Source organism: Taudactylus pleione, unplaced genomic scaffold (assembly GCF_031769625.1).
Source record: "Taudactylus pleione unplaced genomic scaffold, aTauple2 ptg000041l, whole genome shotgun sequence".
Taxonomy (NCBI): domain Eukaryota; kingdom Metazoa; phylum Chordata; class Amphibia; order Anura; family Myobatrachidae; genus Taudactylus; species Taudactylus pleione.
Window position 1 is genome coordinate 13,907,717 of NW_028284443.1, and position 14,840 is coordinate 13,922,556.

The 14,840-nt window shown below is 39.6% G+C and overlaps 1 protein-coding gene across 8 annotated transcripts in view; it reads left to right on the forward strand.

The window, feature by feature from the left end:
• CADPS2 (calcium dependent secretion activator 2) overlaps positions 1 to 14,840 on the forward strand; it is a 651,719-nt gene that overhangs the window by 490,653 nt on the left and 146,226 nt on the right. For 6 of the 8 annotated variants that reach the window (XM_088457657.1, XM_088457656.1, XM_088457658.1 and 3 more), the window contains 2 exons: positions 10,955 to 11,096; positions 12,911 to 13,030. In XM_088457657.1, coding sequence (XP_088313783.1) covers positions 10,955 to 11,096; positions 12,911 to 13,030 — 262 coding nt within the window. The remainder of the gene's footprint in view (positions 1 to 10,954; positions 11,097 to 12,910; positions 13,031 to 14,840) is intronic. The other 2 variants (XM_088457654.1, XM_088457655.1) reach the window with 1 other exon arrangement.

Sequence of the window (14,840 nt, forward strand, 5' to 3'; positions counted from 1 at the left end):
GCTGGTACAAGTTGGAACCTGACTTAGGGGCCTATTCATTGGGGGCCTGCTGTCCCCGATAACTAAGTATCCAACTCACTTCAAGTTGTGGGGGTGGATATTTAATTACCAGAGAAATTCAGTATTGTTCCTTTGCGGGGACAGCTGCTCTAAAAACCAGCTGTCCTCGCAATCCCTAACACTGCCACCGAAGTAGCAGCGATACTTAACCATGCTGATCCTGTCAACTGCGCTTCCGTGACATGAGTTCACATATGCACATGGCCACAGGGCACACAGTGCTGTGACGGTGAATGGACCCATTTGGATCCCTCTTTGCAACCCTGAACCTCTTTCCCATTGGTTTCCAGAGCCCTGCTCCTTCTAACACCATTTGAAGAAGCATTGGTTCCTGCAAGAAAATGCCAAAAACTTTCAGTTTTTAGTGTATTCTAAATACTAGGCAGCCCCATCAGGCTAATGGATGAGCTTTTCCACATATGTAATGAACCCATAACTGATAATGAGGAGGCAACCCAATGACAGTCTAAGGTGTCAGTTAGTAGGCAGAAACCAATTAATTTTCTTCCGGCCCTCCAAATTGTGTGAACACAGTGCTCAGTGTGTGCTAGTCAACACTTCGGAGCATTTCCAATTTCAGACAAGATTTTCCCCACGAAAATGTATGCTGAGCATTGTGACCAATTTTCTATTACTACAGGTATGCCCAATCCCAATATCCGCAGTATCCAATAGAGAGAAAAATTGGTTGCAACTTTTTTTTGGGCAAGACCCCAAGGAAATATAAAGGGAACAGCACGTACCCTAAAAAAATATAAGAAAAAAATTGGGTAGAAGTAATGTTGCTTATTACGGTCTCAAATTATTTTTTAAAACCGCATTAAATGGCTGATTTGTGCACTTTTTTTAAAGTAAAAAAATATTAAAAGTAAACTTTTCAAGTCTTATTAAAATGAATAAAAGAAAAACGTAGAAAAAAAGGTGAATTTGGTTTCATTTTAGGCCAATTAAAAAAAAAAAGATAAAGCATTTTTTTTTCGTTTAAATGTAGCTAATTAAATGCAGGGTGCAAAGATTAATGAAAACTATTAATTTGGGGTAATTTGAGGCCATTATTGGTTTTAACAACCAATAATGACATGTAATTATTGGACCAATTAGGCTAATTGAAAACTTTAAATTGCCTAATTAGTCATTATGGGGGTGTCCAAGGGGTTCTGAAGGGGTCCCTTACATTTTTAGCTTAAAATAAGGATTTTTTTTAGACCTACTTCGGGTCTGTGAGAAAATAGTCATGGTAATTCCTATAGAAATTACTACAACTAATTTTATATCCCGCAGTTGAATAGGAAAAAGCTTCACGGTTGTGGGAAAGACCCGCAACGCAGGGTTTTTCAAAATTACGCCTGCAATTGGATATGTCCCTAACACTATTACATCACAAATTCTGATCTCTAACACTTTGCACAGCTCCATAAAACCACTTCAGTCATTGCCTGACATAAATGCATGTCATCACAAAATTTCCATAATGGTACTTTCATCCCAACAACTTTGGCCTACCAACCTAGCCATATTCCACTTTTACTCCTTAAGGGCTTATACATGTGGGTAAAATACAAATGTGCAGTCACAGCATGAAGGTTTAAAAAAATAAAAAATTAATATACAGTATATTGCACCTGTATTGGTGCAAGACATTCTTTTGAAATACATATTTTTTGTTATAACTTTACTATAAAATATGTGGGTTATATATTTGTGGCAACACTCATTTCAGAAAAGTGACTAGGGCAAAGTGTTTACTTAATCCCCAGTTCTACCAAAATCAAGCTCTAACAAATATGAAAAAACAATATATATTCACTTGTATAGCAAATTTTGCATAAGTGAGTCAATAAGAAATTTCTTTACTTCATTAAACATGTAATGGTTGCTAATGTTCATTTGTATTTCAGTCCACTTAGGTTACATTATCAAGGAACCAAACTGGTATTTTCTGAAGTGAAATCTATGCAACTTCATCTCATATTCAAGTGTAAATCAGGCTCTTGTTTCACCTTTTAATCTGTGAAAGAGAACCTCATAAGTGGCAAATGACCATTCTGCCAGGAGACAATTCCCAAGTGAAACATACTACAGTATTTGTTCCTTAATTAACAGCCTTTTTACACCGCTAATACATTAAAGTCAGAATCAAAATGTCCTAAAATATATCCTTTAAATATAACTGTCTGTCTTTAACAAGGAATACATTTTCTATTTTAGCAGTAAATTAATCCTGTTCTTCAATACTTCATCCCTCATAAAGGAAGATATAAAATCAAAAACTGAAATGAGGCCTCATGAGGATAAAAAGGCTAGTGTTAATAATTATCAGGAGAAGTGAAGTGGAGTCAAATTAGCCATAATAGAGCTCAGAGTGACTGGCAAAGTCAACTCTCATTATCAAAAACCTCATTAGGAAATGAATAGGTGGAAGTCCCACTGGGCTGCTCTTCTCTTCAACGTATCATCAGATATTATTTTCCAGAATTTTTTCAAATGAGGAGCTCTTTATACATTAGGTTTATCTACAGATATTAAAAATTGCAGAACTGACAATTGCATGTTATGCTGTCGTAATGTCATGTTTAAAAGCCTTGAACCTAAAACGCATTTTTCATTTATGCCTAATCCATGATCCCGGCCACTTTATATTACAGTTAGAAGAATGGTTAAAGTGAATTTATGTAAAATGAGTTACACTATTGCTACCTATTATATTATGTGTTTCTCCTAAAGAAGGAATTGAAGAAATGATTAAATTAAAGGACACTTGTGGCACCTTTTGGATGTTAAGCTTGTATAACCCTTGATGGTAGTGTCTAAATTGCTTACTATTATACAGTGAATGTGCTGTTAAATTGTTTTTCAACTTGCCTCTAAAGATGGGCAAATTTGTCCTTTCTTACAGTATTAGTGTCCATAGGACTCCTAAGCTTTATTGATTTTTGGAATGACGAAACCGTTCAATCCGACTCTACAGATGTGTTCTGTTGTACTGTGACCAAGTGGATGGATAAAACCTATTTCCTTGCTGCTTACCAATATCTTTATCTAAAAATATTTTTAGGTGTGTTGTCAAAAGTTAGTGTGTTGGGGTGGTGGCTTGGTGGCTATTATGGGCGGGCATGTTTAGCTAAAGTGTCAGCATCTGCTCGACTGTGGACATCTGTTGGAGACTTTTCCCCTCAGGGCAAACTGTTTTCCATACAAGAGCACCAGGAGGAAATTGGGTCCTATTTCAGAAAAGTACGCAAACCCAAAGGTTTCCATACATCTCAGATGTTTTTAGATTTTTGCAGAAGCCGCATTGCGCATGTGCAGACCTGGAGCAGCGATCACTCGTAGTGAACCAAATGCTGGAGCATGATTGACATGCTGCTGGAGTTTGAGGGCAGCAATGAAGCAGCGACAGGCAGCATTACAGAAAATTGGGGCATCAGCCACATTTGTTTAGTGTCTGTTCAGACCAGTGGCACTGGCAACGCAGCTTCACTGGCTTAAGCAGCATGAATTTCCCAGCTATCCTAAGTAATGTGAGGGTTACTCAGATGACCAATGTTCATGCAGATGATCAAATACTGCATCCACAGATACAGCAGTGGATCAGAGAAGCCAGTAGGAGTTGCCTATTTATTCAAGATGCATCCACAGCTGCTGTGTACAAAGAAGTGGCTGTGTGATAGGCGTACAACTCTGAATCAAACCCATAAACAATCTAAGGATTAAAGGTATCCCTGAATCCGTTTAATTAGTTTACTTGGACCCGCATCTCAAAAAATTGTTTTATTTCAGCTTGACCCTGAAGTTCCTGAGAGTCAATTGCTCCTGGATCCCACCAAGAGGGCCCTTAAACTGAAATCACAGGATCAGTGTCAATTGAGGGATGTCATATTGTGCTTTCATTACTATACAGATGCTCAGGAAGGATAATGTCTAATGGGGTCTCTCCTTTTGCCCTTTCCTCTGGCATCAAGATGGACAGCTCTTGGCAAGATCGCTGTCTGACAGTCAGGCCTTGCTGCACAGGATCAGATTATCTCAGGAGATCCACTGACCTCTTCCTAACCACCTCTGACAACTTCTTCTAGAACTACCCCCCCCACACGTACTCGGAGAACCATTCCAGAATCGTCCATCCCTTCAACGCCCAAGGATCAAGTTGTTTTTTATCATGCTTAAACTTGTCAATGCAACATATTCTTCTGATTGCTCACATTGCGTTGTCTGCAGCACACTTTCTGGACACATGCATGTCCTTTTCTTTTTGTCACTTATTAATTCCTTAGAGCCCCTGTTGCTTGCTGTCAGACTCTCCTGCATAGACCTGGAATACTTCAAGGATATGGCCAGTTTCCATTTTATATACTTTAGTATGGGCACTGCCCCTCTTAATACACTTATTTATATCAATGTTTCATGTGAAAGCTAATACCATGCATATGTTTTTACTTACTTTGTTGAAATACTATTCTCATTCTTCCTTTATATGGCTATTAAATAAGTATTACTGTTGGGTTCCATTTGATTGAGACCGTGTTGCTCTTCACAGTCACTGTTATCTGTGTTGCTATCTCGAGTCTAGGCCTTATGTGCTAAATTTGTCACTAATGCTATGTGACTGCATGCTATGTTTACTGTTTCTTGTAGTATCCCTATATGTTTATTACATGCTTCTTTTGTCCACCTACTTCTTTTTGCCTCCCATTTGTGTGGTTAAAACTAATGTTCCATTGTCATTCTGGTTGTTGCTCCCCTCCTCTTTTGGTCTTCTGCCCCTGTGTGTCTGTCTTCTACATTTCTCTTTAAGCATCAGATGTGCAGCTGGCTCCCCAATGCCCATGGTATCATCCTCTGCTCCAATCAAGCATTAAAGATGGCTGACCTTCCCCTTCTCCACCTTTTCTGGTCATCTGGTATTCTTCCTTCTCTAGATCCCTGGTACTGCAAGTACCTACATTGTATGTTCCCTCCAGCAAGATCCCCATCCAGTTTTCATGACCTTACAAATAATGATGTAAAATGTTAAAGGTCTTAACTGGCCCCAGAAGTGGTACAAGTAGTTCTCCTCTCTTAATGATCATAAGAGGGACTTAATATTACTTTAAGAAATGCATTTTGCCCAGCAACTTCATCTGGCACTTAAGTTTGCTTTTCATGTCTGTGACCATAGGGAAAAAAAGTGGAGTAGTAATTATTTTCGACAGATGCCTTATCTTTTGAAATAATAGGGACCCACAGGAGCAAACAGGATAGATTCCTAATTTTGGTCAGAAAATTGAATTATCTTCTTTGTACAGTACTCTGATGAATGTTTATGCTCCAAACTCTGACCAGCTCTCTTCTCTCCCAAGTCTGACCAGGTGAGCTATTAGCGGGAGGTGATTTTAATGCTGTTGTCTCCCCAGCTCAGAAAAGAGAGCTGTACGGGAACTTTTGAAACTTTGTAGTCTTTACGACTCCTGGAGAATCTTCAATCCTCTTGCTATAGATCATTCCTTCTATTTTCCCACAAACCTCTATTTTAGAATTAGCCTAATCCTGCTCAGCCATGATCTCACCTTAAACCTTGTAGACTCTAGGATCCATCCTATCACATAGTCCAAACATGCCCTGATCACCACTGATGTCTCCTCCCAGGCTCTCTATCACCCAAAGAACAATGTAGTGGATTAAGTCTTACTATTACATGATAATACAACTACTGCCTACCTTACATCCCTTCTCTCGGATTATTTTAAAACCGAGACTGCCGACATTTCTCCCATGACCCTGGGATTCGCATAAGGCAGGAGACCTCTTTTATTGCACTCACTTCTAAACCTAAACATGATCAGCTGGCCAAAATCATGTGCTTGATGGATAATAGTCAACAACTGGAACTACAGCATAAGACCACCTCTGATCCAACCATTCTCCAGCAGTGATTAACAACCAGAGGTGAACTTACTTTTATATCATTAAGTTGCTAACAAATTGAAATGGCTGAGCCATAAGTGTTAACAAAAAAGCGATAAAATCAACACATTAGTGTCCAGACTCTGCAATAAAATATCAGTGTCAGGATGCAGCCTGGGATCAGCTGCTATTCACCGCTGCACTGGCGTCCTTGAGCTTATGTGTTCAATTGCCGGGTGTGGAGGTGAGTGGTGGGTGAGTATTCTCCCCAGGGTCTGCTAGGGCTTCCATGCATGTGTTCTGTTTACCACAGTGGCGGTCATGGGCACAGCCATGTTAGTCTGTATTACCTGACTAGTCTTTCCCAGTGGTAGGCCTGCGGTCACTCAGCTGATCTTCTGATCCAATGACCAACTACCTAAGGGTATTTAGTCTGATTCCAGGAACAGAAAGCTTCTGTTCAACTTTGCTACTTCCAGTGAAGTTTTCAGGTCCCTAACCCGGACACTAAAAATGGACTGTTAACAAACTGCCTGTTGGCAGTTACAATGTTGACATTATGAATGTTGACATTTTGACTGTCGACTTTTTGTCCATGTTGATGATCTAAATGTCATCTTAATGACTACCTACCAATTAAAAGATCTATGAATTTGCATCACCCATTCATATGAGTCCCTTGACTGGTAGAATTTTCCTGGCTCATTGGCTAAAATTAAACATGATCTCTTATTTTGGCATCCCTTGCTAATTTATTGGCTGAGGAGGAACATGCCAATTAAAATGAATGTCCTTCCTGAACTTCTTTACTGATTCCAAACCCTCCCTTTCAGGTTCCCACTATCAGAACTCTCTGAGCTCCAACGATTGCTTTCCTAATTTATATGACACAGCAGATCTCCCAGAATCGAGCTGTCCCTCCATAAAAAAAATACTACCTGCAGTGCCAGAGGCTTTCCATATCTTAAATCATATAGTCAAATGATAGCCTACTTTGCCCACTGGAAATCTTTGTTATGGCTAGACATTAAGTCAGCTATTTTTAAACTCCCATATATTTGGGGCCTATCCTGAGTATGTCTCCTCACCCTCATCAGATCCTTCTCTACTTTATCCTTCTCAGCAAAGAACTGGAAATCCAATAACCCCACTATCACCTCTAGCTATCATGCCACTATGGCATAACTATGATTTCCCCCCCTGGGGTCCTATAGTGTTTTAGCAGTGGACAAAACTCTGGTATACAGTACGTTTTGCTGGAGACATGATTATTCATGAAATGATACCCTTATTTAAGGAGTTTATGTTCTAAATTTCATGACTTTAACTAACATTTTATTCTTACCTTGAGCTCAGGCATTTGGTGAGGTCCTCTTGTCAGATAACACCCACTTTGCAATGTTTGATTAACTCTGCCTCTCTGCTCCTCTGCATAGAAGTGTAGTTTCTACCCTATTCTCCTTGATAGGACCATCAACTCTGGAAACAGGCTTGAGAGGGAATCTGAGAGATACAGTACCTGGGTCCCTCTCCCAATGAGGATTCCTGAGAAGTGATCAGGACTGCTGTAGCTTCTAGCTTGATATCCACATTGATAAAGCATATAAAATGCATATAAAATGTATTTCCACTGGCATCTTACCTCTTATAGACTTGCAAAAATGTAACCCTCCATCTCCCCCTTCTTTTTACAAGGCTACAACAAGATGGGATCTTTATACATATTTGGTGTTTGAGTGCAAAAATTTACCTCTTCTGTTAAAATAGTTAAGTCCCTTCACTCGTTACACCTTCCATACCATATTCAGAAAGACCCCTGGACATTAGTACTTTGTCACTTTTATCTGGTTCATAACCAGAATTAAAAAAAATTATAAATTCCAACAAATATGGGCCCCCTGTTTATATATGTAGGGTCTAACTCCTTCTGCATACAAAGCCTTTTTCTCATCCATGCTACTGTACAGTACTTGACGACTATTTTGCTCCCAAACCACCTCCATGCCCCAACCGATTATTTTTGTATGTATTCTCTCTGCTGTTTTTCTTGTAATGTTCCATGCCATGTTTGTAATTCATGCTTAAAAATAAATAGAATCTACATTTAAAAAAAAAATGTTAGTGTGTTAAAGTACTTTGTTGAAGATCCTACAATGTGAATTTAAAAAGATACACGCTCCACCCTTAGAAGAACTTTAGACTATCCTGATTTAAATTTTTACACAGAAGAATATGTATTGCTACAACTATCCCGCCTCCATCACGTAATGCCATATGCACTGCACAGGCATTCTGCAAGATATTTTGCATTCATTGTTAAAAGAATATTACGTTATATAAAATAGATGTTTATTCACAAACATCCTGATAACGGTTTTCCTTTGCTTTCTGTAAATGATGACGACAGCCCAAGTGTTCAGAGCATTAAGCATGCTCTAAAAAAAATACAATATGCATGTAGGGATATGCTCATTTTGTACCTGATAGGACACGCTTGACCATGGTATGGAGACTTTGAGAAACATTCTTTAGAGTGTTATGGACCTACTATGATGATGTTTTGAATGCACTACAGATGTAGTGACAAATTGAACGCTTTAATGCATTTAGCTAGTATTCTTTTAGAATGTCTGTGTTTGTCGGAACTTTAAGCTATGATGTCTGGTAAATGCCTGGTAGGTAGCTAATGAGGCCTTGCATTAAGTTCCAAAGGAACAAAGGGCCTGATTCAGACCCACTCGCGAGCGGCTGTCCGCTCGCAAGTGGGTCGATGTTATGGACTGAGCATGCGCACGACGGAGGGATCTCCGTCGTGCGCATGCGCCAGACGCGACGAGCGAAGGAAAGTCCTTCGCTCGTTGTGTCCGATCAAAGGGGGCGTGCTGTCAATGTTGATTGACAGCACGCCCCCTTTGGTGGGCGTGCCGGGGGCGTGCCTCCCTGACGGGGGCGTTCCCACGGGAACCCCTCCCGTCAGAAGCCGGCCCACTGACATCACTAGTGATGTCAGTGGGAGTGATTTTGGCTCTGATAGAGCCAAAATCACTCCGGAGCTTGCGGTTGAAAACCTCAACCGCAGGCTCCGGCTCGCAAATTCGATGGTCGCGATGGTCGCGACCATCGCGACCATCACAATGCACGCTCGTATAGCCTGTGGGTGGTGACCCACAGCTATACGAGCGTCCAGGAGGACGCTCCATGAAAATGGAGCCCGGCCCTCATTCAGAGCGTGCGCTCTGCTCAGAGCGTACGGCTCTGAATGAGGGCCAAAGTTCAGTTTTAATAGATGGTGCATTACTTTGTGTGAGTAATTTGTATCAACTACAGTTCTGCTGGATGTGCTTGATGTAGGAATATCATGAGATATTTCGCAGATATAGGTATACCCAAACCACAGTCCAAGTATTGTTACTGCATTTTATGTTAAGATGACCTGGTTGGGTGATCCAAACTGAAATACCTTTATGTTATGTGTATGTCCATCTGAATTTTGATTCCTGATGCTGTGTCTTGTCTTCGTTCTGATGCATCATAGCCATATTGCACAATTTATGGAAGTTATATATAAAAGCATTAGGTACCTGCCAAATAAGAAAGACTATAAATTAAGCTGACTGATATCTGATTCCCTATATTTCTGGTTTGTTATTGTGTGTCTTTTGTTTTCTTTCTAAAAACTGATCTTGGTGAGTTCTTACTATTATAGTTCACTCCTGTAATTTATACAGGTTTTAAAAAAAAAAAAAAGCATTAGGCACTGTACCATTTTACGGGAAGATCACTGTGTGAGATCCAGGAGGCCTTCTATTGTCCTTATTAATATATAAACTAGCTATGATGGAATAATGTGCACCTCATATAATATGTATTAACTTGAAACATTAACAGCAAGAATGGGAGACCCTGAGCAACAACAGGTAGTGTTTGTGTGCTGGGGTGTTGGCATTTAATTAGGGGAGGAGTGTATGTCTGGGTACTACTGCTGGGGTGTTACCGTGTTGGCATGGCAGTGAATGCAGGGAGGGAGAGTGTGTGGGTTCTGCTGGGGTGTAGGCAGTGAAACCAGGGGGAGGAGAGTGTGTGTGTGTCTGGGTGCTCTGGGATGTTGAAAATTAATGTGAAGGGGGGAGAGTGTGTGTCTGGGTGCTGTTGAGGTGTTAGTAGTTAATGCGGGAGGGAGGGTGTGTGTCTGGGTGCTAGTGGGCTGTTAGTGAATGCGGGAGGGAGGGAGTGTGTCTGGGTGCTAGTGGGCTGTTAGTAGTGGATGCAGGAGGGAGGGAGTGTGTCTGGGTGATTCTGGGGTGTTGGCATTGAATGCTGGGGGAGGAGAATGTTTGTCTTGGTGCTGCTGGATTGTTGGGAGTGAATAGTTAGGTGGGAGAGTGTGTGTCTGGGTGCTGCCGGTTAGTTGGCAGTGAATGCCGGGTGGGAGTATTTGTCTGGGCACTTTTGGGTTGTTAGTAGTGAATGCAGGAAGGGGTGGGTGTGTGTCTGGGTGCTGTTAGAGTGTTGGAAAAGAATGCAGGTGGAGGAGAGTGTGTGACTGGATGCTGCTGGGGTGTTGGTAGCAAATGTGGTTTAGGGGGAGTGTGTGTGAGTGCTGTTGGGAGTGAGGGATGGAGGGCACCAACAACTAACCCGCCTCGGTATTTCTGCTAAATATATACTGCACAAGGAATTATGCAGTAAAAAAAAATCAACATCTTAAATGTTTAAAGATTAGTACATCTGTAATTCAGTTCCTTTTTGCTCTCATAATATAAGGTCAGATAATCATATTTAGATAATTTCTATCAACATACATATTTCAGGACTTGGTCTCCTATATCACTACCTACTCTTCAGTGATTGCAGAAAACCCTTCCAGACTGTTTTGGTTTGTGAGAAACACGATAAAGGGCTATAATTGTCTACATTCAGCACTGTAAAGGGTGTTCTAGGAGGATATATTTTATTGGTTTGTAGATGTTTTTACTTGTATATTTATTCATTTTTGTTTACCCCCATGAAGCTCTGCTATGCAATGGAATATTTCACAAACATCTCCAGGAGTGTTTTGTGCCACTGGTCATCCGTTATATAGACCTCATGGAGTCTTCAGTTGCACAGTCTATTCATAAAGGTTTTGAACAAGAAACATGGCAGCCAGTCAAGTAAGTAAGATGATTTTGTATTTGTACTATGCTTTGTTTTACTAACTGATGATAACATGAGAAGACAAATTAATATAAACTGATTTTGAATCATAGTTACTGTCCAAATACTTACCCACAATATGTAACAGAATTCAAAATAAATTAGACAAATGTTCCATACAAACTAAACAATTCCTTATTTTAAGATATTAAAACAGCTATAGAATATTTGACCTATTATGAGTAAATAAGGTGACACTTTTTAATTCCCAAATGGATCTCAATGATGTATTTTCACCACTTTATAGGTAATGCTCAATGTATATATTTGATATCAGATATTGTACTTATAATAGAATATTATTTGTTATGTGAATACTTGAATCCTAATAAAGTAGAGTAAATGATGTAAATGCTTTGCAAGATTATACAAGTAAATTGCAAATCTGCAACAATGTGAGTCTGCGATGTAAACAATGTTTTGTGAAGTCACTGGCCTATTTTTGCTTTGTTGCAGCCATGTGTATAGATAAGCAAATTGCTTGGTCAATATGTTGGCAAGTCCTGATGGGGATATCTGATTAAATTTGCCTTGGTATCGGTATAAGAGTGTGCCTCCGTTGTTCTTAATTGTAATAATAATTAGACTTCTTTCTGCATAACAGAAGTCTCATAAGTTTAATTTTTTCATTGAAGCAGCATAACACGAGGGGAGTAATACGAAGGAGTAATAAAGTGCTGAGAAAAACAAATTCCATATTTAATCAAACTGATAAATAAGAGCACAGAAGTCCATTGAGCCCACCTAGGGCTGCTAAATATTCTCCCTAATCCAATCATTACTGGACGCTTTTCATACACTATTGTTGTGTGAAAGTGATAGTCAGCTGGAGGTTGAAATAGCCACTGGCATTCGAGTCTGGGACTGTAATTCCTCAAGTCATTTTGTGATGTGTTTGGCATTACCCGAAAGTGGTAACTGAGCATACAGCTATGTATGTGCGAGATAAGTGATTTAGGTGCAGATTTCTATGAAAAGACATGCAGTGCATCTGTATATTTTGCCATTAAGAAAAAAAATCAGCATAATAAAAATGCAGTGTATGTTTTGTATTCTACTATGGAAGAAACAGAAAGTGAAGGGAAACTTGTATCTCCAATTTGCATGCATAAAATGATAGTAAAGGTTTTTTTTATAGAATATCATGTTTATTACCATTGGAAAGGACATTTACCTCCACATTTTGCTTTGTCGACTTTTAAGAATTTAGTAGTCAGCACAAACCGGAAAGAACAGAATATCTGTTTAAAGTATTATGTTATAGATTTGATAAGCAGCATCCACATTATTATTTTTTTATTTATTTTTTTACATACAATTCTCATATTTTTTTCATGCACACACATTAGATGTATATGTGTACTTAGAATGTATTGCAGTATGTACTATATATATATATATATATATATATATATATATATATATATACACAGTAGTATGTAATATATAAATATAGACCATTGTCCTCGTTATTGAAGCTGAACCCTGAATGCCACCTACTTGTTTATCAGTGTCTAAATATAGATAGTAAATAAAATTTCATGAAGCACAGTACGCAGAATTGATCAGTTTTTCTGCGTGGTCCAGCATTTTTTGATGAAGGAATAATAATAAAAAATAATTTGGATCCAGCATTTGATAACTCGAGATATATTTTCATAATAGTCAACACATATTTTCCATTCTATTTTTTTCCCCCAGTAATTACACATTTTTAAAGTTTGTTTTTTCAAGTATAAAAAATGTTGTATTCCTGAATTCTGTTTTACAGAACCATCACCAACAGTCTTCCTAGTGTACCTCTTCCAAAAGTTCCAAGCTTGACTCTTAACCTTCCACAGATACCTAGTTTTTCAGCACCTTCCTGGATGACCTCTTTATACGAGTCCACGTGTGTACTAAAGAGCGCATGATTGTTCTGCATGTTGTGGATTGTGACTTTTCCTGTTGTCTGTGACTGGTCATTTATGGATGCATGCAGTAATATTGCATGTTGATGTATAATGCTGGTAATGTACTGTGCAGAGATTGCAAACTAATCTGTGAAATAATTGTTAGTATTTGTCCTTTAATAAAAATAAATTAAAATGCTTTCTCAGCACATGTTTAGTATTTGCACACACACCCTGATTACTACTCTGGGGTGATAAGTTACAGTGTCTAGGACATATTGCTGAATGAAAACTCCATCTTTTTAGCTTACAATTATTTTTTATGGAAGTGCTAAAATCAGTCTTTTATAGCAGTTTCAGTACTCTAATATGCCCCCTGAATCTGCTGTTTCCGTTTAATTGCTAGGGCCGAAGAGCTTGATAAATAGGTCCCATAGGGGTCTATTCATTATGTTAATTATCGGGGGTTGGGCGGCCCATGATAATTGAGTATCCAACTCACTGCAAGCAACAGCAGTGGATACAATTCACCATTGCTCCAGTGTGGAGACAGGTAATCTGAAGATCAGCTGCCTCCACCATCCCTATCACCGCTATGTTAGTAGCGGTGAAAATTAGCACCGCCAAGTCTGACTCGGCAGTGCTACTGCAGATGTGTGAACATTGGCAGAAGAAGCCAAGTGGGGACGGAGGGATCTGGATTAAGTTCCTGCAGTCAAGTCCAAAAATATAGTATTTTTGGAGCTTGATGAATTTAGGTTCCCATACTAGTATATGGGGATGGCGGGCCACATTGGGGCTGAAAGGTAAGAAGGAGATATCTCCTGTGTTACATTTGTAATGAATGGCCCCAATACTTAATTTATACATATGTAAGTGAAAATTTAAATTTAAACTTGCTTTTGTTTAAATTAAATGATGATGAATAGACCCCAACGTGAGGAATAATGTAATAGCCAGGAAACCTGTGGCTCTCAGCATGTCTATGCTTAACCCTTGCCCCAATTACATGGGAGATGGTGAGGCCACCTCCAGGGTCGATAATTCTGTACTGTACCTGGCACAAGCAGTGGCGTATCTATAATGGGTGCAGTGTGTGCGGGGCACACGGGCCCAGGGGGGGCCCGAACCGCACACAGACTTACCTGTCCATGATTCCACGTGGGGTGTCTGTGCTGCTCAGAACACTGGAAAATGTCCGCCAGTGTTCTGCGCATGCGTAGTAGACTCCGGGCACACTCTAGTGCCCAGAGTCTACTAAGGCTCCGGTGGCTGGCTAGCCGCCTCAGTCGGCTGCTGGCCACCAGGGAGAGAGGAGGGGGCCCCCGCACACGGAGTGCACACGGGCCCACTCCTCTCTTAAGACGCCCCTGGGCACAAGAATAGAAAATTGTTGTTATCCTATCATCACCAACTGCACAGATGACAGGCTCCAACTTATGTAGGACAGGTTGCCCCCACTCAAGAATATGGTGAATACAGGTTGAGTCTCCCTATATCCAAATATTCCGAAATACTGAATATTTTTAGCATGACTGAGAAAGTGAAAACTTTGCTTTTTGGTTCAATGTACACAAACTTTGTTTAAAGCACATAATTATTAAAATATAGTATAAAATAACCTTCAGGCTTTATGTATAAGGTGTCTATGAAACATAAATGAATTTCATGTATGTACACAAACTTTTTGTGATACACAAAATTATTAAAAATATTGTATAAAATGACCTGCAGGCTCTATGTATAAGGTGTATATAGAACATAAATGCATTATGTGTTTAGATTTGGTTCCCATTCCCAAGATATTTC